This window comes from Rutilus rutilus, assembly GCF_951802725.1.
Source record: "Rutilus rutilus genome assembly, chromosome: 1".
NCBI classification, from domain to species: Eukaryota; Metazoa; Chordata; class Actinopteri; order Cypriniformes; family Leuciscidae; genus Rutilus; species Rutilus rutilus.
Window position 1 is genome coordinate 24,766,372 of NC_140209.1, and position 27,308 is coordinate 24,793,679.

The 27,308-nt window shown below is 38.4% G+C and overlaps 2 protein-coding genes across 2 annotated transcripts; one reads left to right on the forward strand and one right to left on the reverse strand.

Moving 5' to 3' along the window:
• LOC311277138 (uncharacterized protein) lies at window positions 1–2,775 on the forward strand. The gene is made up of 2 exons (XM_084387319.1): window positions 1–59; window positions 1,821–2,775. The coding sequence occupies exons 1-2, from the start codon at window positions 44–46 to the stop codon at window positions 2,645–2,647; spliced, it is 843 nt and encodes a 280-aa protein (XP_084243445.1). The 5' UTR covers window positions 1–43; the 3' UTR covers window positions 2,648–2,775.
• On the reverse strand, window positions 2,717–24,593 carry LOC311304461 (uncharacterized protein; the record flags this gene model as incomplete). Its single annotated transcript, XM_084431457.1, has 12 exons — window positions 2,717–3,697; window positions 7,761–7,879; window positions 7,961–7,983; window positions 8,062–8,292; window positions 9,011–9,112; window positions 9,224–9,648; window positions 14,989–15,477; window positions 18,941–19,059; window positions 19,141–19,163; window positions 19,269–19,499; window positions 20,562–20,657; window positions 24,198–24,593. The coding sequence occupies 12 exons, from the start codon at window positions 24,591–24,593 to the stop codon at window positions 3,204–3,206; spliced, it is 2,748 nt and encodes a 915-aa protein (XP_084287583.1). The 3' UTR covers window positions 2,717–3,203.
• Window positions 24,594–27,308: the final 2,715 nt, after the last annotated feature.

The window sequence follows — 27,308 nt, forward strand, 5'->3', positions numbered from 1 at the left end:
GCAGGACTCCATGGCAACAGATGCTGAGTGTGTTTGATAAGAGATGAAGCCGTCAGACTGTAAGTAGCTCTTCATGCTGATCTGTGTGTGTAAATCTGACCTCATCATCATCAGGTAGATGTTTGATTCTCATTCAGCTTATTTTTCTAAACTAAACTATTTCTCTCTTGATTTCATTCTCATCTATTGCTGTGTCTCTCTGTTTACTGTTTGAACCTGCTTTATTCTTGTCATCATTGATGATGTTTGTTCCAGAACATTTTAATTCAGAAATGTCATACCACTTTACTAAAAGTGCATGGTAATACTATGTTTACTTCAATATATACCACAGTACTGTGTGGTTACCATATTTATGTATCATTGTTTTTTACAATGAAATAAAATGGTGCTTTTTATAATTGCAACTAAAGTCAATCTAAGAAAAGTCCTTTCCTTCTTTGTTAATCAATAGATGAATCGAAATTTATTTAATAACAAATCTATTTTTAAATGATAGTTTATGGATGTTGCTAACTATTTGACCCAGGAGTTTTCAATATTTTAGATGCCAAACATGATCATCCTCGTGTGACGGACCCCCCATCCTAAAATTTAAAAGACATACGTGTCTCAAGAATCAATTTATACTTTGAAGAATTTATATTATTGTCTCAATATTTTTTTGGTAAATATATTCATCATTACGTACAGTTATAGTAGGCCTACTGTACTGTACTTATTTGTTAAAGGTGCATTGCGCAAGTCTCTGAGTTTTTGCAGAACTATGCCCCCTTCTGGCGACACGCGAAACTGCAACCAGAGTTGTGCAGGCGGTTATGTGGAGTTTGCGTTGGGGTTTGGGATGAACTAGAAGCCGGTCTCTTTGAATCCATCTTCTACTTTTGCAAAAGTCGCTTGAGTTGTCTTCGCTGATGCGGATAATGGCGGCGAATACACAAACCTGCCAGACATAGCCAGGTAAGCGTGAACGCGCATGACGTCACGCCCAGTCGATTCCGTCCCGAATCCCTCTTATTTATTTTACTGTACAGGATTATAGAGGCAATCGCAGTGATCATAGAAGGGCTCATTCAGCCCATCAGGCAATTGTTTAAGCATGTATGGGTTAGAAAAATGGGTATTTTTAACATGAAAAGTTGCTTAATGCACCTTTAAGTAAGTTTTACTATTTGTTTATTTTAGTCTAATGTTTATTTATTTATCAATGTAACTCCTTAATTATAATATAATTTTTTATTATTTATACATTTTTTTTTTTTACTTTTTTTCTAAACACACTCTAAAAAATGCTGAGTTAAAAACAACCATTTTTAGGGTTATTTATATACAACCAGCACCTGGGTAAAATATTCAAATAACCCAATTGTCACGCTGTGGCTGTAATAATCACACAATGAATTCTTTATTATTCTACAAAGTAAGTTCTCAGGAGCAAACTAACACACAACCACATAAAACAAAGACAATACCGGACAATGAAACAAAGTAAACTGAGAACTCAAATACACCAGGAAGGTGATCAACAGAACGGAAACAAGTGTGCGGAACCAATTAACAACCAAGGAAACTAACTAGGGAACACAGGCAGGCAAAACAGGGATAAAACACAGTGAAAACAAAACCACACTAAATATACATGTAACACCAATGAAATGACCCAACAACCTGAACCCATCATTTGGGGTAAAAATATAATAACACAAATAATGGTGTTTTTGGCATGAAGGAGAACCCCTATTTATTTTAATCTAAATAATTTTAATCTATGAACATGGATTTTGTGGAGTTGAAAATGTTGATCTCTGCTCTTCCTCCAGACTCCAGCATGGATGAAACTAGCGAGGACGGTGGGAAGCGTCACATGGTTAACCTCCGGCCCGCTCCGCTCTTCCGTACGGTGGGTCTGACGGGTCTGTCTGCTAGTTTACCACCCCATCGTCGCCTGCGTTCAGTCTTAAACACGACCCGAATCATATCGGGTCAATCTGTTGACCGTTCTGCCCTGTTAACAGGTGGATCTCACCAAAACACACCCTTAAACGGACTCAAATGCATTCAGACACGAGACAGGCAATTACCCAAAATTTCACGTGCAAAACCTCAAAAAGATGATGAGACATCCATGAATAAACAGTCGCAAACGGTCAGCGTTCAGCACTGGCATCATGGCAGACGGCTAAACGCTACAGCGAGGACCCGCGGCAGAGACGTGGGAATTAGGACTGAAAAGGAAGAGTACTTGTTTGAAGAAGTTTGGAGGGGACAGACGCCGAAGATGACGAGAAAAAACAAAAATAAACTTGTAAAAATCAGAGACGAGGCATCAGAGCTCAGCCAGTGGATACAGAGTTTAGAAATAACAGACAGGAAGAGGAAACAAACCACAGAACGATACTGGAATGACTCTGGTGGGCGTGGCTTCAGGGCGGAGCCAGTATGTAAATGGGAGGAGCAAAAGAGGAGAGACCGACGCCCACACTTCCTGCCGCCCCTTACTCAAAGCGACTGTTTGCTTAACGTCCCTCTGTTCCTTCCGGACAATTCCCCGCCCCCGTCGCCCTGCTCTCCGTCAGACATCCTGTTCTTTCCTCTGTCTGTTCCTCACATCCAGATAAGAGGAGACGCACCAGCTCAACATGACTGACACTGTCTGTCACTTACTGCAAGTGGAAAATATGAAATATACTTAAATGAAACATACAGGCAAAAGTTTGGACACATCTTTTGTTTTTTATTATTACCACATTTGAAAACTCTTAAATCACACAAATGGAAGTCTGGGAATGATAGTGATCAAAACATATGAGACAAATGTAAAATAATATTTGAGTTTCTTTTTTCATCTGAATTCTCACTCTAAACATTCACCAATCAAACTTCATAAACACTATTGGAGGAACATGTGTGATGAGCACTTCATGATGCTTTATAATTTGTCCCCGCTCCCAAAAATAGCATGAAACAATTAAAATAAAAAGACTATTAGTTACCCACATTTTTCAAAATATCTTTCTTTATGTTCAACAGAAGAGAGAAACTCATACAGGATTGGAACAACATGAGAGTCAATTATGAAAGATTTTTCATTTTTGAATGAACAATCCCTTTTTGAGCATTTCTGAGAAGTTTTACACATACAAATACTGGAAACATGAAGACTGTAAAAGATGAAAGCAGGTCAATCCAGACAGGAGTTACTTTTACTGACAATTGACCGGTAAGATCCTCAGAGAGTCAATCCAACACCAGAAGAATGGAAAGAGTGTGTCAGTGAAGGTGGTTGTGAATGTGTGTAGATGTGTGTTAGTTACAGGATCAGAGAATGACACCGTTCCTCTGTCATAGTCCAGATCAACTCTCACACACTCAAGCTTCTGTTTAACATGAAAACCATGCGACAGTCCATATGGATCATACTCCACGCTCCAGACATCAGTGTTAAAGAAAAAAGCTCCCTTCCTCTGGTTTGATGCTGTAGTTACTCCAAGACACCAGTATGAACTCTCTTTGACCTCCACATCCCAGCTGTGTGTTCCTGAGTTAAAACCCTCTGAACCCAGAACACAGTAATGCTCATCAAATCTTTCTGGATTATCAGGAAGAAGTTGTTTGTTCCAGCTGTCTCTCACACTGGTCAGATCATCAGACAGGACAAGACGTGGATGAGCCGAGTTTGGATCCAGAATCACAGGAGCTGATGAGACACAATCACAATGCTTTTATTATGATGTTCATATAATGATCAAGAGTGAACCGAACACAGATTATTATAAATTATGACCCTCGTCCTATTGATCAAATACATCAGACATTTCCCTCTGATCACTGTCAGTGTTTTTAGTGTCACACTCATTTTTATTATCAGTGTTTATTAATGGGATCAGCGACAAACATTAAATGTGTGATTCAAATATTTGTGTCTCATCAAGTTAAAATCACAAACAAACAATCAGAGCTGCTGAGATGAAAAACTGTATCTGTAAAAATTCTGATGATGTTCATTAAACTGAGTCTTAATGTGTGTGTATTTGTTTTAAATACTTTTAAATCAGAGTGAATGAACAGCACTCTCTTCCTCTATCACTTGAACAAGGCACTTTAACCTCCAATCGCTCCTCTGGCTCCTCAAAAAGAAATCCAAGAAGTGAGAATAAAGGAAAATGAGGATACTCTCTAAAGCGAATTTGCAAGAAATACTGCAGCGTCATGAGGAAGTTTTTAGGGAGGAATTAGGAACTCTCAAGGGGATGACAGCTACAATCCATGTTAACCCTTGTGTGGTGTTCATATTTTTGTTATTCAGCCAGTGTTCGTGGGTCTGGTGGACCCGCTGCATTTTTGGGTTTTTAATTCAATATAATCAAACAATTTATGTTAAAATACTCAACAGATGTTTACTTCATCCCAATTACAAGCAATATAAACAGCATATATGGTTAATATTTTTACCTTTACCTTTGTTAGATCACATTTAAGAATTGCAACCTTGTGCGGGAACGGCAGGGGTAGAAACAGAACCCACTTTTGCACTCACACTCTCTCACACTTACACACAATCTCTCTCTCACACACATGCACACACACACAACCACATACACACACAACACAACACACTCACACACACACACACACACACACACACACACACACACACACACACACACACACACACACACATACACACACACTCACACTCACACACACTCACTTGGATATGTGGTTTACGGGGACTCACCATAGGCATAATGGTTTTACTAATGTACAAACTGTATAATCTATCCCCCTACACTAACCCTACCCCTAAACCTACCAATCACAGAAAACTTTTGGCCTTTTTTTAATTTCAAAAAACACCATTTAGTGTTTTTTTTAAGCTGTTTGGTTTATGAGGACACAGATGAGGACACAGATACAGTTTATGAGGACACAGATAAACAGATTAGCAGAGCGAGCTGTCCAAACGTTCAAAGAGGGCATGAAGAAAGCGAAATGGAAACTAGATTGTCACGATTCTTGTTTAACTATCGTATCACCCCGGATGCTACAACAGGCCAGGCCAGCCTAGATGTTTATGGCAAGGAAACGGATATCTACTTTTGATCTTCTCTTGCCAGACATTAAAGCCAAAGTGCAGCAAAAACAACAAGAGATTCATGACAAAAATGCACATTTGAGAGTTTTCACAACTGGAGATGATGTGTTAATGCGTAATTACAGTTACAGTCCCAAGTGGATCCCTGCTGTTATTGTGAATTCCTCGGGTCCAGTTTCCTATACAGTAGCTGTTGGAAGAGGACAAATCCTGAAGCGGCATGTTGATCAAATCCAAATTCGACATACGGACAAGTTTCAGGACTCAGTAGCCAACAGTAGCCTACCCTCTTGACAAAGGGTCCCAGCTACCTGATATTCCCTCTTCTACTAAAACAGAGACCGTACCCAAAGTAGTAATTTCAAGCCAGAATACAACAGAGCCAGTTGCTGAGGATGAGCTTTACTCGCCTGACAAGTAAGATACACCAGCTGTACCACAGTTGCGTCGTTCTACAAGGGAAAGACACACACCTATTCATCTCCAGGACTATGTTAAATAGCTTAAAACATAGCTGTAACGAGTTATCAGAATGTTTCTGAGAAGCTATTTCATTCTTACATCTTAAATAACTGTTCTGTTCTAAAATGTTATTGGGAAAATTATTTCCTCTTATTTCTCAAATAGTAAAGTTACTTCTGGTGGGTATTTTAGTATATTTAGTAATATCCTACCATCAAAATGGGGCAGGGGGGAGTAAATGTGGTATCCTTACTACAATACTTTATATTGGTGTGCAGTTCACATAATGGCCACAAGAGGTTTATTATTTATAATAATAAATACTATTATAAATGAGCTGTTTTCTTTAGTTAGCTTACTCTTCCGAGTGAGTGCTAAACTGTAATCTTCTGTATTCACCTTTTGAGATTAAAAGTTTTTGTGGATATCCCTTAATCACTCTTTGGGGTCAAAATGACCCCAATGGACTTTTCCTTCATTTTTTAAAAATGTTACCTTCATCTCAGGGGCATGAAACTCTGTGACTTTTCCTAAATAATCTATCTAAACATGCACAAAAAAACTGGGCTTGATTTGGTTGTTCTAAAGGTGTGTAATTTTTTTTTTACCTTTTAAGGTCTTTGGGGTCAAAATGACCCCACATTGAAAATGAATGGGAAAATGAAAAAAATGACTTTTTTTTTTTGTTTGTCAAAAAAATAACAGTAAATCCATTATAAATCTGAAAAATTCTACAAATAAACCAAGGTCTGGTCCTAGAGCATAAATAAAAAGTAGAACAAACTTTCTATCTCATACACACACATACACACACACACACAAACACACAGATGTATGTGACTGCAACAGAGAGCATTTTCACAGAAATTGGCAATTAAAATAAACAAAACTGGCATAAATCTAAAAAAAAAATACATTTAAATGAAGGTCTGGTCCTAGAGCATAAACCCAAAGTGGAACGAACTTTCTATCTCATACACACACACAAACACACACAAACACACACATGTATGTCACTGGAACAGAGAGCATTTTTATAGAAATTGGCAAATAAAATCAACTAAACTGGCATAAATCTAAAAAATGTCACATATGCAACATGGAGCTTGTTCCCACACACACACGCACGCACGCACGCACGCACGCACGCACGCACGCACGCACGCACGCACGCACGCACGCACGCACGCACGCACGCACGCACGCACACACACACACACACACACACACACACACACACACACACACACACACACACACACACACACACACACACACACACACACACACACACACACACACACACACACACACACACACACACACACACACACACACATTACAGTCATGTCATAGTGGTGACTTGTAATGTTTATGCAAATGTATGTATAATAATTTGCAAAAGCAGATAATTCAAAATATATCAGAAAACAACAACAAATTCTAACTCTGACAAAACTACATATTTTTTATGTATTTCAAAATGTTTAAATAAATATTCACAAAATATATATCTTTTTGTGTTGTGAGGAGAAGTTGAAGCATCAAGAACAATGAAGTGAAAATGAATGAGTCTCTATGGCCCCTCTATTGGATATATGTGGTCATTGCACTTTCTTTCTTTAATTATAATGTCTAAAGTTTTTCCACAAACCAGCAGATGTCAGTATTCTATCCCTAACACTTAGAGCAATGTCCAAAAACTATTTAGATTTAATTAAGATCATCATTTAAGTGATTTTTTCTTTAAAAAATAATTTTTCATGAGCCAATTTATGGCCTAGTTATGTAATTGTGCAGTAAATAGGTAAAAAACTTCAAAATTTCCACAAAAACACAGCATAAATGTATAGTTGAGAAGTAAATAAAAAAAATGATATATAGTTTTCCATATAAAAAATGTATATTTCCTTATGCAATCGCTCTTTAAAAGTTTGGGGTCAAAATGACCCCAAAGACCTTAAGTGTTGTCCTTTTTTAGGAGTGATTAAGGGATATATGTATTTCAAGTTCAATCAGCACAACACCACAAGAATCACAAATGGAGCCTAAAGTATCTTTTCACATTTGCTGTTAAGGTTGTTCTGGACTTGAGGAGATGAAGAAAGAAGAAACATTCTTCTTTGAAAAACATGTCATGAAAAACCTGCCCAGCCATGTGTGATTTTCAGTGTGTAACAGCACAGATCTTCTCCAGACTCACTGTTTTGGATGATGTCCTGCATCTTCTTCCAGACTCTGAACGGCAGGTTGCCCAAGTATCGTGACACATGAATCAAAGCTCCAGAAGCCATCTGTGGATCCGGCTGTGAGATCTGGACTCTGGAAGAACATTCAGGAGTCAGAACTGCAGTGGCTTTGGATCAGAACCAGAGAGACCAGAGACACCAGCAGATCACTCACCTTTCCATTGAGCCTGGAAACTCCTGCAGAACAAACACACCATTTATTATCAAGAACTCAATCAATCAATCAATCAATCAATCACTGATGTGAAATCAGACCTTCAGAAAGCAGATGTCATTGGCTTTCATCATCTCCTTCATGTCTTTGATTGTGTATGAAAGATCTGAGATGTGTCTGTCCATCTCCTTCAGCTTCTTCTTCATCATCTGCTTCTTCTGCTCCTCTTCCTCCCTCAGTGCAGTGATTGTAGCTTCTTCTTCATCTCTGAGAAACTGATGAAGCTTCTCAAACTGCTGTTTAATCAGACGCTCTGTGCGCTCAGCTTGAGACTGAAATCAAATCACATTCACTTCAATCATCTCAAAGACGCAACTGATTCTGGAGCAGCAAGAAGAGTGAGTGTGGAAATGTGGGTTAGTTAAGTACAACTTTAACTTTCTGAAGTACTAGTACTAGTAGTAGATGTTTTGTGTCTGTAGGGTGAAAATACACATTATCAATCAAATCATCAGGTAGAAGCATAATGTCAGCAGCTCAGTGTCTGTTGTGCTAAAAGTTTGTTGCGCTCATGAATATGAATCATTATCTGCATTCAATTCAACTGTATCCAGATTTATTTGTATAGCGCTTTTCACAATAAATATTGTTTTAAAGCAGCTTTACAGAAATGCCACATTACAATTTAGAGTAATCATGTGTTTTAGAAATGTACATATACAAAATCGCAGTTAGCGAAAAATTAAATTTAAACAATGTAATAATTTAGTGCAGAAAAAATGAGCTCATTGAAGTAATGCATTCATCCAAACTAATTAGATAAAATGAAAATGTGGAAGGTGAGCGCTAGCCAATGGGATTAGGGCTGAAGCATTAGTCCCGCCCACTGCTGAATAACCAGCTGACACTGCACTTGATCATCTTGATACACAAACGGTTGTGTGTGTGTGTGTGTGTGTGTGTGTTTCAGTCAGTAACGGAACATGCCAGACACATCAATTCAGTTGTTCTAATCAAATTTGTAAATATGTCAAAAGAATCAATCCTCACCTTGATGTACTGAACGGTTTTCTTTCTTGTGAACTTTTCTTTAATGTTTTTATTGTGTTGAAGTTTCTCTTGTAAGGACTTCAGTGCTGTATTGAGCTCCTCCTGGAATTTAAAGAGAAAATCTATAAGACACCAGATATTTCTTTAATATGATCTTATATTTAATACATAAGCTTAAACAAGTGTTTATCCTCATCTTTAAATTCGTCTTACCTTATATGATGAAACCACTTCACCGATGGGTCTGAATGTGTGATTGACGTGTTTCTGTGAATCTCTGCACACTAAACACACAGGCTGTTTGTCCTCCAGACAGAAGAGTTTGAGTTTCTCACTGTGTAAACTGCAGATCTTCTCAGACCCTGATGAACACCTCTCATTTCTCTCCTTCAGGAACGACTCACACAAGTTTTTTAACACAAGATTACATGGAGGATCATCTCTTGAGGATCTTCTCCTGCAGACAGGACACTCCTGAGTTTTCTTGGTTCTCCAGAACTGTTGAAGACACTCTTTACAGAAACTGTGACTACATGACAGAAGAACAGGAGCCTTGAAGATTTCATTACACATGCAACAAGAAAAATCATCTTCAGATAGTGAAGCCATTTTCTGTTTGAGCAATAATATATATATATTTTTTTAATGTAAAAAAAAAAAAAAAAAAAATTACTTTTACTTTCTGAATCAAGGTCTCAAAAATGAATAAACAAGAGAATCACAAAGTTTTTCCTCTTTGTTCTTCACTGATCCCAGATTCTATATTGCTTTTGCCGAGACAAAGTCAGTATGACAGACAGGAGATATAAGAAGTCTGTTCTGATCATGTGAGTTTGTTTCCTCAATCTTTCCCCTCACACTGACTAGTTCCTTTTCTCCTTAAAGTCCACCACAATCATCCCTGTTCACAGAAAGCCACAGTCTCTTGTCTTAATGACTGCAGATATGATTGGTTCAATTGGTTCAAAAGCCCCAACCTTTTTCCTCTGTCACTGGCACAAGCAAACTCTGTTTTTGTGATTACTTATCACAAGGTTTGAGAAATAGTCATCGATCTGTCTAGTTTCATTTCCCCTAATTGTTATTTATGCACACACACACACACACACACACACACACAAAGTCACAAGTTTTCCCCAAAGAGTTTGGAAACATTTAAAAGCATATGAATGTCGTTCCTGCAAGAAAAACAAATGTTAGTTGATTAACCCTTTCATGCATGAATTATGATAACCTTTTTTTTTCCTATGTGTTTTTATTGCTCTTAGGGCATGAAAAACAAGAATTGATTTTTATTTTATTTTTTTTACAAAATTTTCAAAGAGATTTTCAGGTAGTTTAAACTGAAGATATAATGTATTAAATATAAGACAATAATCAAACAGATAAAGTATGTGAATTTAACAAACTAATCAATACAATTATATCAAATCATGTGAAAACTATAAAATATATACAAAAAATATAAATGCAAAATATTGCAAAGGCTTCATACAACTTCATACAAGTTGCACTTCGCGTATCTTTGATATCAGAACATGAGGACGTGATTCCATCAGAATTTTCTACAGCCTGTCAAGGTACAACTGTGGAAAACACTCAGATGCTCCCTCCAGTGCACCAGAGTATGGGGATTTACCCTTATTAGCTGATAATTCTGATTATGTTCAAGATGGACATGCACATTTCTATCATAGCCCTCCTCTGAGAAAAGGGTTTTTTCAATCTCATCTGAAATGATCAGTGTTGGGGGTAATGGATTACAAGTAACATGCATAACGCATTCAGATTACTTTTTTGATGTTACAAGTAAAGTAATGTGTTACAAGTAACATGCATTACCTAATCAGATTACTTTTTGATCTAACAAGTAATTAACTACAAGTAATGTGCATTACCTAATCAGATTACTTTTTGATGTTATGAGTAAAGAAACGCATTACAATAACATGCATTACGAAATCAGATTACTTTTTGATCTAACAAGTAATTAACTACAAGTAATGTGCATTACGTAATCAGATTACTTTTTGATGTTATGAGTAAAGAAACGCATTACAATAACATGCATTACGAAATCAGATTACTTTTTGATCTAACAAGTAATTAACTACAAGTTATGTGCATTACATAATCAGATTACTTTTTGATGTTATGAGTAAAGAAACGCATTACAATAACATGCATTACGAAATCAGATTACTTTTTGATCTAACAAGTAATTAACTACAAGTAATGTGCATTACGTAATCAGATTACTTTTTGATGTTATGAGTAAAGAAACACATTACAATAACGCACATTACATAATCAGATTACTTTTTGATGTTATGAGTAAGGAAACGCATTACAAGTAACATGCATTACATAATCAGATTACTTTTTGATGTTATGAGTAAAGAAACATTACAAATAACATGCATTACGAAATCAGATTACTTTTTGATCTAACAAGTAAAGTAATGCATTACAAGTGTCATACATTATGTAATCACATTACTTTTTTGATGGCAATGAAAATTACATTCTAATAATACAAGTACATGTGATTAATCAGAGTTTTCTCTCAATCTAAAATCAAAACTTGGAAAATTTTACTGTGATATGACTCATTAGATACTGCTTGATGCTGCAATATTTTTTTTACCTACAAGAGTTTCCTAGAATAGAAGGAATGGGTGGATATTCCGGAGCAACTTGGCATGTCTGACTGACCCTTGGCCATCTTGGTTTGGAGGGAAAAAAAAATCGAAACACAAAGGCTTGCCACTTGGTTGCAATTTATAGGATGATGCACCAGGGTCCAATGAAGAGGCTGATGTGCAACTTTGCCATAAAACCCCGTGCAAATTCAAGAAAATGCTTTTTTAATAGCTGTCCACTGTAGTGACCGCTATGAGTGAAAGGATTAATTAAAGTTGATTAATTAAAAAATTCATCACAGATGCTATTTCATTTACCATTCACTAAATTCTAACCCATTTGGAAAATAAGGACAGTTATGCCTGATTATTTTTTACAGTTTACAGTTTGGCATTTAACACCATCAAAACTAATAACCAAGCTGCATAACCTGGCGCTACATAACCTCCTGCACTGTGTAACGGAATACTGAGTTTCCTCATGGCAGATCCCAACATGATCAGAAAACACTCCTCCAGCACCCTTGTAATGAACACAGGCGCACCTCAAGGCTCTGTACTCGGCCCTATGCTGTTCACTCTCTTCACACACAAGTGTCGCTGCCCAGCTGAGCAACGTCATAATAAAGTTGACAGAGGACACCACAGTCATTTTTTTAAATGATAATTTATGGATGTTGCTGACAGTTTAACAGGAGTTTTCAATCTTTTAGATGCCAAACATGATCATTCTCTTGCGACGGACCCCCATCCTGAAATTTAAAAGACATTTAGGTTTGTGTATAAAGACCCAATTTATAGGCTACTGTGAAAAATTCACATTAATATGTCTAAATATTGTTTGGTAAATATATTCATCATTACGTTCTGTAATAGTACTGTACTTCTTTATTTAGTAAGTTTTACTATTTTTTTTTTAATTATATGTTTATTTTTATACAATGTTTATTTATTTCTCAATGTGTGAATCATTTATAATCATCTTTGTTTTTATTATTCTTTTTTTCCCCCACACTTTTTCTTTAAACGTCACTAAAAAAAATGCTGGGTAAAAAACAAACATTTCTGGGTTATTTATATACAATCAGCACCTGGGTAAAAATATTAAAACTAACCCAATTGTCACACGGTGGCTGTAATAATCGCACAAAGCAGGAGAATCCAAACAAACACATCTTTATTATTCCACAAATTAACAAAGCAGATCGAGGAGCAAACTAACACACAACCACATAAGATGATACCGGACAATGAAACAAAGGAAACTGAGGACTCAAATACACTGGGAAGGTAATCAACTCAACGGAAACAGGTGTGTGGAGCTAATTAACAACCAAGGAAACTAACTAGAGAACACAGGCAGGCAAAACAGGGATAAAACAGTACAAACAAAACCAAACTGAACATACACTAGATTGCCAAAAGTTTTGGGGACATCTGCCTTTAACATGTACATGAACTTTAATGACATCCCATTCTTAATCTGTAGGTTTTAATATGGAGTTGGCCCACCCTTTGCAGCTATAACAGCTTCAACTCTTCAGGGAAGTCTTTAGGTTTAGGAGTGTGGGAATGTTTTACCTTTCTTCTAGAAGTGCATTTGTGAGGGCAGGCACTGATGTTGGACAAGTAGGCCTGGCTCGCAGTCTCCGCTCTAATTCATCCCAAAAGTGTTCTGTCGGGTTGAGTTCAGGACTCTGTGCAGGCCAGTCAAGTTCCTCCAGACCAGACTTGCTCATCCATGTCTTTATGGACCTTGCTTTGTGCACTGTTGCGCAGTCATGTTGGAACAGGAAACGGGCCATCCCTAAACTGTTCCCACAGAGTTGGGAGCATAAAATTGTCCAACATGTCTTTGTATGCTGAAGCATTAAGAGTTCCTTTCACTGTAATTAAGGGGTCAAAAAGCCCAGCCCCAACCCCTGAAAAACAACCCCAAACGATAATCCCCCCTCCACCAAACTTTAGACTTGGCACAATGCAGTCAGGCAAGTCCCGTTCTCCTGGCAACCGCCAAACCCAGATTCGTCCATCGGATTGCCAGACAGAGAAGCGTGGTTCGTCACTCCAGAGAACACGTCTCCACTGCTCTAGAGTCCAGTGGTGGCTGCTTTGCACCACTGCATCCCACACTTTGCGTTGCACTTGGTGATGTAAGGTTTTGATGCAACTGCTCAGCCATAGAAATCTATTCTGTGAAGCTCTCTACGCACTGTTCTTGAGTTAATCTGAAGGCCACATGAAGTTTGGAGGTCTGTAGCTTGACTCTGCAGAAAGTTGGCGTTTTCGGCACTGTGCACCTCAGCATGCACTGACCTATTTTTACGTGGCCTACCACTCCGTGGCTGAGTTGCTGTTCCCAATTGCTTCCACTTTGTTATAATACCACTAACACTTGACCGTGGAATATTTAATAGTGAGGAAATTTCATGAATGGACTTACTGCACAAGTGGCAACCTATCACAGTACCACACTTGAATTCACTGAGCTCCAGAGAGTGACCCATTCTTTCACAAATATTTGTAGAAGCGTCTGCATGCCTAGGTACTTGATTTTATACAAATGTGTCCATGGAAGTGATTGGAAGACACACAAATTCAATGATTTGGAGGGGTGTCCCAATACTTCTGGCAATATAGTGTATATGTAACACCAATGAAATGACACAACAGGCTGAACCCATCATTTGAATTTGGATTAAAAAAATCATGGCGGATGGCTAAACGCTACAGCAAGGACCCTACGGCAGAGACGTGGAAATTAGGACTGAAAAGGAAGAGTACTTGTTTGAAGAAGTTTGGAAGGGAAAGACGCTGAAGGTGACACGAAAAATCTAAAATAAACATGTAAAAATCAGAGACGAGGCGTCAAAACTCAGCCAGTGGATACAGAGTTTAGAAATAACAGACAGGAAGAGGGAACAAACCACAGAACGATACTGGGATGACTCTGGTGGGCGTGGCTTCAGGGCGGAGCCAGTATGTAAATGGGAGGAGCAAAAGAGGAGAGACCCACGCCCACACTGCCTGCCGCTCACGTCCCTCATCTGCTCCTTCAGGACAATTCCCCGCCACCGTCACCTTGCTCTCCGTCAGACATCCTGTTCTTTCCTCTATCTGTTCCTCACATCCAGAGGAGAGGAGATGCAAAATATCTTTTTTTATGTTCAACAGAAGAAAGAAACTCATACTGGATTGGATCAACATGAGAGTAAATGATAAAAGAATTTTCATTTTTGAATGAACAATCCCTTTAAGAGTGTTTCTGAGAATATTAACACATAAAAATATTGGAAACATGATGAGTGTAAAAGAAGAAAGAAACTCAATCCAGACCTACAGGTGTAACTTTGACCGGTAAGATCCTCAGAGAGGAAGAACAACAGAAGAATGGAAAGAGTGTGTCAGTGAAGGTGGTTGTGAATGTGTGTAGATGTGTGTTAGTTACAGGATCAGAGAATGACACCGTTCCTCTGTCATAGTCCAGGTCAACTCTCACACACTCAAGATCCTGTTCAACACGAAAGCCAGACCCAATCAGACCGTACCGCCCACACCAGACATCAGTGTTAAAGAAAACGCGTTTCTTCCTCTGGTTTGATGCTGTAGTTACTCCAAGACTCCACCATTCACTCTCTTTGACCTCTACATCCCAGGAGTGTGTTCCTGAGTTAAAACCCTCTGAACCCAGAACACAGTGATACCAGTCAAATCTCTCTGGATTATCAGGAAGTGGTTGTTTGTTCTCGCTCCATCTCACACTGGTCAGATCATCAGACAGGACGAGGAATGGATTTGCAGTTTTTGGATCCAGAATCACAGGAGCTGATGAGACACAATCAACAGGTGCTTTTATTCTAATGTCCGTATAATGATCAAGAGAGAATTGAACACAGATTATTATGAATTATGACACTTGTCCTATGGATCAAACACATCAGACATTTCCCCTTTGATCTTGTCAGTGTTTTTAGTTACATTAAATGTGTGATTTAAATATTTGTGTCTCATCAAGAGAAACTGATAAACTGGAAAAGTTAAAATCACAATCAAACAATCAGAGCTGTTGAGATGAAAAACTGTATCTGTAAAAATTCTGTTCAGCATCATCTTATCATGTTCATTAAACTGGGTCTTAATGTATGTGTATTTGTTTTAGATACTTTTAAATCAGAGTGAATGAACAGTGCTCTCTTCCACTTTCACTTGTGCAAGGCAACTAACTTCCAATCGGTTCCTGGGGCCGCACCAAATATGGTTGCCACTACTCCGAGTGTGTGTTCACGGTGTGTGTGTGTGTGTGTGTGTGTGTGACGTCACCTTCATTTATATAGCGCTTTTAACAATATAGATTGTTTCAAAGCAGCTTTACAGTGATAATAGGAAATTAAAGAAATAGAGATTGTTTTGGCTTTACAGCAGCTCTAGAATAAAGTTATTGTCCAGCTTAAGTTAGTTTTGATCGATTGATTGATTCACTTCCGTTGCAAAGATCATTAGTTATTATTAGATCATTAATTAACTAACTATTAGTTAAACTAAAAGTTATTACATTTACAAGACACTGTTCGAACAGAAAACCCTCAACGCGCTCCGGCCCGCTCATCCGCACAAAAGAGTGCCTGGTGGCTCGAGAACGCAAACCCTAAAATAGGTTCCAAGGTGCAAGCATTGACATTAAAAAAATAACAGACATTAAAAATAATAATATTATCTTTGCACAAACCTCAAAAACGCAAACCCACGAAAATGCAGACAGCGTGCACATGCGCATCACGTGTTTAGTCCATAGGTATGCGCGTTTGCAGTTAAGCACAGCTGTTGTTCTTGTGTTTCTCTTTCCTTCAGTGATTCTGCTTGTTAACAACAGGTGTTCATCACTAATGCTCAATCATCTCTTAATTAATCACTTAATTATCTCATTAACTTTAACAATTTTAACACTCTTTAGATTGGGACAATATGTACTTGAGCAGTGTTGATTTAACACTGGGGATTTTGTTGTGTACCTGTAAGGTTGTAGTAATCATGAAGACCTTGATTATCTTGTTCAGGTGTGTTTGATTAGGGTTGGACCTAAACTCTGCAGGAAAGTGGATCTCGCAGTCCAGAGTTGAGGACCCCTGCATTAACCCAATATATTTTTCCCGATCAGCAGCTGGAGTGCCCTCGATAGTCACCAGAGGACGCTCTACCCCAGACTATTGCCACTCAATCAAGGACTACATTTCCCAGTACTCACTGTTCGGTCTCGATCATCCATGATTTTCCTCAGCTGTGTCTCATTAGCCTTGTTAGCTAAACATATATAAGCCTGGTTATCTCAGTCATTCTTTGTGAAGTCTTGTCTAATGTCATACTGCAATTCTGAGTATTCTCCTGGTTTCCTGTAACCTGTTTTTTTTTTATCTTCTGCTTGTTATTCTTGGATTTCTTTGTGTTTGTCTTTGACCCTGTTATTGTTTGGACTGTTTACCCTGTGTTTTGACCTATCGCCTGTTTATTGGATCTCATCGATCACAAGTCCAGTATGGCGTACCACAAGGCTCAGTACTAGGACCGTTTCTTTTCACTCTGTACATGCTACCCTTGGGAGATATCATTAGGAAGCATGGAATTAGTTTTCACTGTTATGCCGATGATACTCAGCTCTATATTTCTTCACGCCCTGACGAAACTTACAAATTCACAAAATTAACGGAATGTATAGGTGATATAAATAATAGGATGACTATCTCTATTTCCTACTACTTAATTCTGAAAATACAGAGATTCTAATTATTGGACAAAAAACTTCCTCACGTAATAATCTAGAATACTGTCTAACACTTGATGGCTGCTCTGTCAAGTCTTCGTCGTCGGTTAGGAACCTGGGTGTGCTCTTTGATACCAATCTTTCATTTGAAAGTCACGTGTCTAGTATCTGTAAAACCGCATTTTTCCATCTTAAAAATATATCTAAAATACGTCATATGCTCTCATTGACAAATGCGGAACAATTAGTCCATGCGTTCATTAAGCGTTCGTGCACGCTTAATAAACAAATTACAGCTGGTCCAAAACGCAGCAGCTCGAGTTCTTACCAGAACCAGGAAGTATGACCATATTAGCCCAGTTCTGTCAACACTGCACTGGCTCCCTATTAAACATCGTAGAAATGTTTAAATATTGCTGATTACTTACAAAGCACTGAATGGTTTAGCTCCCCAGTACTTGAGCGAGCTCTTAACGCATTATAGTCCTTCACGTCTATTGCAATCTCAAAATTCCGGCCAGTTGATAATACCTAGAATATCAAAATCAACTGCTGGCGGTAGATCCTTTTCCTATTTAGCACTAAAACTTTGGAACAGTCTTCCTAACATTGTCCGGGAAGCAGACACACTATGTCAGTTCAAACCTAGACTAAAAACACTTCTCTTTGACCTAGCATACACATAACACATTATAGACTTTTATAATTCAATGTTAGGCTGCATAGATTAGGTCAGCTGGAACCGGGAACACTTCCCATAAATCCTGATGTACTCGTTACATCATAAGAAGAATGGTGTCTATGCTAATATTAGTCTCTCTGTTTATCCCAAGGTTTACCGCAGTCCGCCGGATCCAGGCCGGTATCCAGATCTGATGAGGGACCTGCGCCTGGACCCGATGACAGCGCAGTCCTGAAATGTCAACTAGGCTCTTCCCTGCGAAGGCCTCCCTCCCCTCCCTTTACCTCTCTGCAGATAAAGCGTTGTTGGGATAATTCCGGTTCGCGTGGCTACATGGAAGCAAATTCTGTATTATTAATTTTAAGGCCAGACAAGTACTATGTTGAGGGTTGATTTGTAGGGAAGGACTACACGCCTGCGCACATATATTCAAACGCGCATACCTCTAGACTGAACTTGTAATACGCATGTGCACGCCATCTGCTTTCTCACTGGTTCGCGTTTTTGAAGTTTGCGCAGAAAGAATTAAAGAGTTTTCTGTTAAAACGGTGTCGTGTTAGTGGCCCCTAAGTTAATAACTTTTACTCTGCTGAGTTTGTTCTGGACTATATGAAGAAAAGATAAACATTCTCAAAAAAATAGTTAATATTCATTATATGCCAGAACTAGAATGAACTTCACTTACTACAAACTGAAATAATGTGTCATTATTTCAGTTTGTTTCATTACACAAAAGTAACATGACACAAAGTAACTTATTTCATGACACAAAAGTAACTAGTACTTTTGTGTCATGAAAACCCCATGCATGATTTCCACTGTGTAACAGCACAGATCTTCTCCAGACTCACTGTTTTGGACGATGTCCTGCATCTTCTTCCAGACTCTGAACGGCAGGTTGCCCAAGTATTGTGACACATGAATCAAAGCTCCAGAAGCCATCTGTGGATCCGGCTGTGAGATCTGGACTCTGGAAGAATATTCAGGAGTCAGAACTGCAGTGGCTTTGGATCAGAACCAGAGAGACCAGAGACACCAGCAGATCACTCACCTTTCCATTGAGACTGGAAACTTCTGCAGAACAAACACACCATTTATTATCAAGAACTCAATCAATCATCAATCAATCAATCAATCAATCAATCAATCAATCAATCAATGAAAGATGTGAAATCAGACCTTCAGAAAGCAGACGTCACTGGCTTTCATCATCTCCTCCATGTCTTTGATTGTGTATGAAAGATCTGAGATGTGTCTGTTCATCTCCTCCAGCTTCTCCTTCATCATCTGCTTCTTCTGCTCCTCTTCCTCCCTCAGTGCAGTGATTGTAGCTTCTTCTTCATCTCTGAGAAACTGATGAAGCTTCTCAAACTGCTGTTTAATCTGACACTCTGTCTGCTCAGCTTGAGACTGAAATCAAAATCACATTCACTTCAATCATCTCAAAGACGCAACTGATTCTGGAGCAGCATGAAGAGTGTGTGGGGAAATGTGGGTTAGTTAAATACAACTTTAACTTTCTGAAGTACTAGTTCTGTAGTAGTAGATGTTCTGTCTGTAGTGTGAAAATACACATTATCAATCAAATCATCAGGTAGAAGCATTTGGGCTGCATTCCAAGCCACTTTTAGACACTCACTTGCAAACTTCCCTAAGCACTTCCCCTCGGGGGAATCCCTGCTGCCATTTTGAAGTGCGTTCCACTTCGTGAAGTGGACGAGGGAAGTTTATATGGACAGTCCCTCGCTGCTCGCTCCTTCGATTTTTACAGAGGGAGCGAGTCTACTTCATATGTACACTTCAGGCAGCTCCATATACCACAATGCAACACGATTGTGACGTCAACGCATATTGCGTTTAATTTATCCCACCACAAAAAACTCTAATGATATATTAATTATTAAAAAAATATATATATTAAACAACTCAAACACACCTATATACATATAGAATGCAGCATTAAACAATTTCTAAAGGGAAAATAAATAAAAATAAATCAACCCCATAGTGGATTCTAAGTGATCAAGGGCTTAGCACATTCCAATTCAGCCTATTGCAAAGGTTCCGCCAATAGTGGGCACTCATGCAACATAAGCAATGACGTACATCCGAGTGAACGAGATGGAGGTTAGAGAGTGAAGGGCATGACAATTTTGGACTGGAACGCAGCCAATGTCAGCAGCTCTGTTGCGCTGAAAGTTTGTTGCGCTCATGTATATTAATCACATTGTCTGCATTCGCCCAAACTAATTAGCTAAAATTAAAATATGTAAGGTGAGCGCTAGCCAATGGCATTAGTGCTTGAGCATTAGTCCCGCCCACTGCTGAATAACCAGGCGTACTGTGCTTGATCATCTTTATACACAAACGGTTGTGAGTTTCAGTCAATAAAGGAACATGTAATTATGTCCGACAAATCAATTCAGTTGTTCTAATCAAACTTGTACTTATGCCAAAAGAATCGATCCTCACCTTGATGTGTTGAACTGTTTTCTCAAACTCTTCTTTAATGTTTTCATTGTGTTGAAGTTTCTCTTGTAAGGACTTCAGTGCTGTATTGAGCTCCTCCTAGAATTTAAAGAGAAAATCTATTAGACACCAGGAATTTCTGTAATATGATCTTAGATGTACCCACATAGCAATGTTTTTCTGGCTCAGCTCCAGTCCTCACAGCCCCTTTTCCCTTGGCCCACATGCCGCAAAGAATGACGGCCCTGGGGAGTGGCACAGAAATGGATTACTGACTGGGTCTGCACTGGGCCTGAATAGGTTTTAGTGTTGGTACCGATTCTCAGCCTTAAGTAAACCAGAAACCCCAAAACTGAGCCACACCTGAGCCTTATCTACACAAAAAAAAAAAAAAAATATATATATATATATATATATACTGTCATTGACTGTCAGCTACAGCTGCCAAACACAAAACTTAAAATTAAAGTAAAATATTCTAATTTAAATGAAGTGCAAAAAACACTGTTATTTTACAGGTATTTCCTGAATTATTACTAACAAACACATTCACTGTAAAATGAGAATCTCTTGCAGTTAACTAGTGATGTGACGTTCAGTACCGAGGCTTCGAAGCTTGTATCAAAAAAAAAAAAACATCACACATTGAAGCAGAGTATCGGAGCTTGATTCGTTTTGCCATAACCACGTGATCTGTGACATCCGAAGCTTCGTTTCCACACACAGTCACGTGACTGCTTCGTATTCAGATTCAAAAATAGCGCAAACCCCTTGAGCAGGTTTCGAGTGTCATACCCTTCGGCAGTAGAAAATAAAAAAACAAATAGACTTAGCCCTCACACTGTTGAACAAGTCCTGTTTCTTAATAAAAAAAAAAACTTTAATTTATTAAATTACCCACAAAATAAAATGTCAGCTCCCCAGTTCACAAGCATTTCACCATTCCACAATTATTTTATTTTATTTTGATTATATATGCCTACATGAGCCTTGCCTATGAACTCGTATGATTAGGACTGAGGCTAAAGTTTATGTGAATAAGGCTGCATTTGTAGATCAAAGCAGATTCATAAGAATTGTTTCTGTAGAAGTGAATTAGTCCCATTTATTATTATTTTTTTCATAAATTAATTCATACAGTTGTTTGTTCATACATTGTGTAAGAACTACATCAACAGTAACACATGAATTATGAGGATTAATTGTATTGCTTTGTGGTTTACAGAGCACAAAGAGATTTATTAAATGAAAAAAAAAAAAAGACAGAAAGGCAGCTTTTCCACCTTTTGATCACAAGATGTCGTTAGTGTGCAACGCGTTGAAAAGCTTCAAGTAATGAACCATTTTACGATACAGTCGAGGGGGAAAGTCCCAGTGCTTCACAAAGCTTCATTTCGTCATCACTACAGTTAACTACATGCATGAATGAATCTAACTATATGTCACTGCATCAGCAACTACACAGTTACTGCCTGTTAAATAAGCAACATGCAGCATTTCATCAGTGTTTCTCTGCTCATCCTGAACTGAAGCACAGGCTCTACTCTTCAGCAAAATGGTGACCCACACAACCCTTTAAATCAGAACATTAAACACCAACAGATCTCTCAAGATCTCAGCATCTTCACTTATTACAATCCAAACTTCATTTCTTTCATACTAAAGTTCTTATTGAGAATGAACAGAGGTATAGACGTTGATGTTTTATTGAAAATAATAAAGTTTGATGTCACCATTATAGTGATCAGTGTTTGATTTAGTTGGGCTCTTGACTTTAAAACATTAGTTTTTCTCTGGCTGTTATAACTGTGTGTCTATGATACATGTTTGTTATGGCAAAAACATAAATAAATAAATTACAAGAGAAACTCTGCTCAGATATATTTGTCACTTTTTAGTGATGGTATAATCATCATTTAGTGGCTTAATTCACTGATCCTAGAGTCTAATCTCTGATTAAATAATTTGATATTAGTTGTTAGAAAACCAGATAATACTGATGCTACAATATCCGAAGGCTACTATAAATCATATGAATTAAACCATTAATGCACTCAGACATTTGACTTTAAGTGATGTCAGTACATCAGGCCACTACATGTTGATAACATCATCACCAATACGTGACTAACATCCTCTGATGAGATTTTCTCCTGCATTTTTGCCATAACAAACATGTATCAGAAACACACAGTTAAAGCAACAAAAGAAAAACTAATGTTAAAAAGTCAAGGGTCAAGAGCCCAACTAAAGCAAATACTGATCATCATAATGGTGACAAACTTTTTTGATGACATCAACACCTAAACCTCAACTTCAGTATGAAATAAATAAAGTCTAATTGGATTGTAAAAAAGTGAAGATGCTGAGATCTTGAGAGATCTTTTAATGTTTAATGTTTTGTTGCTGCCAGTAATTTGAATTAATTCAGGAAATACCTGTAAAATAGCATTTTTTTTTCTGTAAAACATTTAAGGAAAATTAATGTTAAATTTTTTTTGCACTTTATTTAAAGTAGGATATTTTACTTTAATTTGATGGTTTTTGTTTGGCAGCCACTGATGCCAGTCATTTGTCCGTTTTTTTTTTTCGTTTTTTTTTCTTGATCAGTAGTGAGGAAGGAATTAAATATCCAGCACATGAATAAAATACAGTGTATTTCTAGACTGGGTAAACCCAGCCCGATCTGCCGGAGATTTGATTTCGCCCTGCAGCTCAGGCTGGAAACCTGTACATTCTTCTATCCTGCTTCCATTACAAATCTGCGGGGACCAATCACAAACTGGCTTATCCACCTGGCACACTATTGGCGGGTTTAATCCAATCCAATTCCTTTTAACCTCTCGACGATGCTCAATGGCTTCTTTAGTTTAGCAAACAAATCGCTCGTGTGGGTGTAAATACCACTCACTTTCATGTTTCGAAACCTCTTTTGCCCTTAAACTAAAAAACTCTGATAATGCACACTTAAGGGTGTGTTTCAGTACTAATACACCTGCCGTATTATCATTACAATGGCACATTAAACAATAAATACAACTCGTCAGTAAAAAAAAAAAAGTACCGCACTCAAAAACAGCTTTGCGGCTTTAACTCCAAAACGGCACGACGTAAAGAAGAAATGTTTTCACGGGTATGGTAGGCATTGCGTGCTGTACGTGCTAATGAAATTTGACGTACATGACGTAAGTGGTTTTCAAGGAAATCGCAGTGTTTCATCCGTCCTGCGTTTCAATCGTCCTGGCTCTCCCCTATAGTATTGTTTAAAATTAAACTTTGAAATGCCAAGTCATAACAGATGAAATGTTTTCATTTCAAATGAAGTAAATTGTAAGTCAGTCAAGTCAACTGCATTAAAGTGCACTTAATCGGCTCAAGGTCTCAATCCTGATTTGGAGCACTGGATTGATCTGAGACACACACTCCTCACACCAACAGTCAGCCTCATGTTGTTTGCCGTGATCATGCTCTGCCATCATTGCCACACATGAACCAGCTCTGGCTGACAGGAGACATGCCGTTGCCGACTGGAGGCCAGCAGAGTCGGCTTGAGGACACATTCGAGCCAAGATCGCTTGCTATGTGGGATAATACATAAGCTAAAACAAGTGTTTATCCTCATCTGTAAATCTGTCTTACCTTAAAAGCTGGAACAGCTTCACCGATGGGTCTGAATGTGTGACTGATGTGTTTCTGTGAATCTCTGCACACTAAACACACAGGCTGTTTGTCCTCCAGACAGAAGAGTTTGAGTTTCTCACTGTGTAAACTGCAGATCTTCTCAGATCCTGATGAACGCCTCTCATTTCTCTCCTTCAGGTACGACTCACACAAGTTCTTTAATGCCAGATTAGTGGGAGGATGGATATTTGAGGATCTTCTCCTGCAGACAGGACACTCCTGAGTTTCCTTGATTCTCCAGAACTGTTGAAGACACTCTTTACAGACACTGTGACTACATGATAAAATAACAGGAGCGTTGAAGATTTCACAACACACGGGACAAGAAATATCATCTTCGTATAGTGTAGCCATTTTCACTGTTTGAGCTCCAGCAATATAAACGTTACTTTCACTCTGTGAACGATGGTTTCAAAAATGAAGAATCACAAAGATCTGCTGTCTGTTCAGAAACAAACTTTGCAAAGATCCTGAGATCGAAAGAGTTTCTCTTCCTTCATTGATTGCTGGTTATTTTTTGCCTTTGTTGGAAGAGAAGAGAGTCAGTATGACAGGTGAAATAAATCAGTCTTTTCCTGGTTAGTGTTGTAAGAGGGTGGAGTCTATGATCACCTTTAATCAGGTCACAAAGGAACATCAAGGTTTCTTCAGGTTAAATTTTAACAAAATGCATTCAAAATTTACTCACACTGACACAATCAAGTAATAAACACACGTCTGAAGATAAAGATAATAGATAATAATGATGGTGAATCAATGAAGCATGTAGGCTATGTGAAAAGTGAGAAAGATTGTTTGTAGTAACAAAAGAAAAAAGATCACTAGCAGAATACACAACATGTGGATGCAAACATGAACGAACCGAACATGTCCTGCATACAGAGGAATATGTAAAAATTATGTCACAAAAAGAAAATGTATGGCAATAAACAGGAAGGAACACAGAGGAACCATATGACATTTAACCTGTCCGTTATTGCTGTGGAAAGAATCGCGCTTTTGGGGTTGTTTGGTCTGTTGAAAGTACCTTGTTGATGCTTTTACACTTTTCAATTTCCTTTTAATGTTCAATGGTTGAAGGGTGAGTAGATTAATGTCATCTCATTGTGACACTTTTTTAACGTACCGTGTTCATAGAGCGAGCCTTTTCACTGATTGTTTACAGCTTAACGGAAGTTACACCGATAATTCGCGCAAAGCGTTATGAGGCGTAGGAATATAATAGCATCTCCATCTAATGGCCTGGCAGCAGAACACAGCGTTTTTATTTGTTTTCGTGGATCCCTGTGAATAATGGGGATCATTTTGACAGTGGTGTCGTCTGTACGCGGAAAACCCAATGGAAAAACTTCTCCGTTTTAAGCATATCGTTGTCAACCTGTAAACGTACCCTTTGAATGCGTCCTGCGAAGGCAACGTTTATCAGTTTTCAGACACAGCCGCTGTATTTCTCCCTCACTCTAGCCTTGTAGTGAATTAGCCACAGATGAAACCCATACAAGGAAGAACACTGCTTTAGGGAGGTTCACCTCTCCCCTGCACCAGACTTGTGTGTTGCAAAAGTTATTGAGGGTGGACACTTGTGTGTTAATTAGTATGCACATGTGGTGGGAAAGCCCTTTACTTTCCCTTATAATTATAGGTGGATCATAAGCCAATTAGCTGTCCCCATGGGGATATAAAGTGCGACAGACTTGTGCTTGAGGTCAACGTCATTTGTTGACGTCATTGACGCGCCGCAATGACTTTACTGTGGCTGCTCCCGGCATTAGGTGTGGACATTAGAGAGTAAGCTCTTGATTGCGTGATTGCCAGTTCCTCTCGTAAAGTGCGAGTCAGCTGTTCCGTCCCTCGTGTGGATCTCGCACTACTGCTGTGACTGCCGTTATTGGGTGTGTGCGCTCCTTGAGTATGCACGCATCATTCGTCATTGGTGCTCTCTCTGAGACGTTGGAAAGCGTAAGCTGATTGCTTGATCGCTATTTCCTCCCGTATGGTTTAAACCAACGGATTCGTTTCTCCTGCAGATCCCGCACACTGCTGTGACTGCTAGTTGGGCGCGTTTCACGTCCTGCCCACGGTTTTAAAATACTGCTGCACGGCTGAGAATATTGCTGTTTTGATTCTGTCCTGTTCTGTTTTGTTTGTTTTGTATTGATTTTGTTTTACATTTTCTATTTTTGTAAAGAGCTTTACTTTTCTTTTGGTTTAGTTTTGCAGTGCATCTATTTTGGTGTGGTTAATTTGGTGTGTCTTATTATATGTAATTTCATTATTTTTTTTAGTTTGTATTTTGGTTTTGCTGTTTAGTTAATGATCATAACCCGACTGAGATCGGTTGGTTTATTTTTCAGTACACCGTTAGAACCAAGTGTTGTATTTTTCTGCAAACTGTTGAGACTAATTTGGTTTATTTCTTGTAACCTACAATCCATTGCCTTCTTTTAGATTTCTTTAATTTATTTTGTTTAGTTCTGTTTAATTTAACTTTACCTAGGGCAATTCAGCACCTAACTATTCCATGTGCATTTTAATGACTCTTATTAAGATCTTTTTGCTCTGTGTCGCAGGATCTGGGTGCCAAAGGCAGGGAGGCCAGCTTTATTCCCTTCTACGTGGTGGTGGTGTGTTGTTCACAGTGTGCCGTGTCCATCCGTGGAGTATGGTGTGAGTGCGTGTGTTTGTGTGCACCGGTGAAAGGAATGATTTTTCTGCTATAAGCAGCATAAACTCTGAGAGCCTGACCCTGCTGGTAAGCCCCAGTTAGCTGGTGTCCCGGTGACCTTTTCTTTTTAGAGTCAAGACCTTTATGATGAGCTGTGCTTGATTGAGGCCTGATACATTTCAATGACTGCTTTAAAGTGATTGTGTCACTAAATAAAATCAATCATTTTGTATTTCATGTCTCTGAGCGATTATTGATGAAACGAACTTGCGTGTCCTTTTAAAAGACACTAAATTCTCTGGGTGTAACTCCCTGAGTGGCGTAGTTGGCAAATTATTCTCCAGGTCGCTACACACACTTTGTGGTTTTGCGCTCATGTGACTCAACGGTGTTGTGGCATTTTT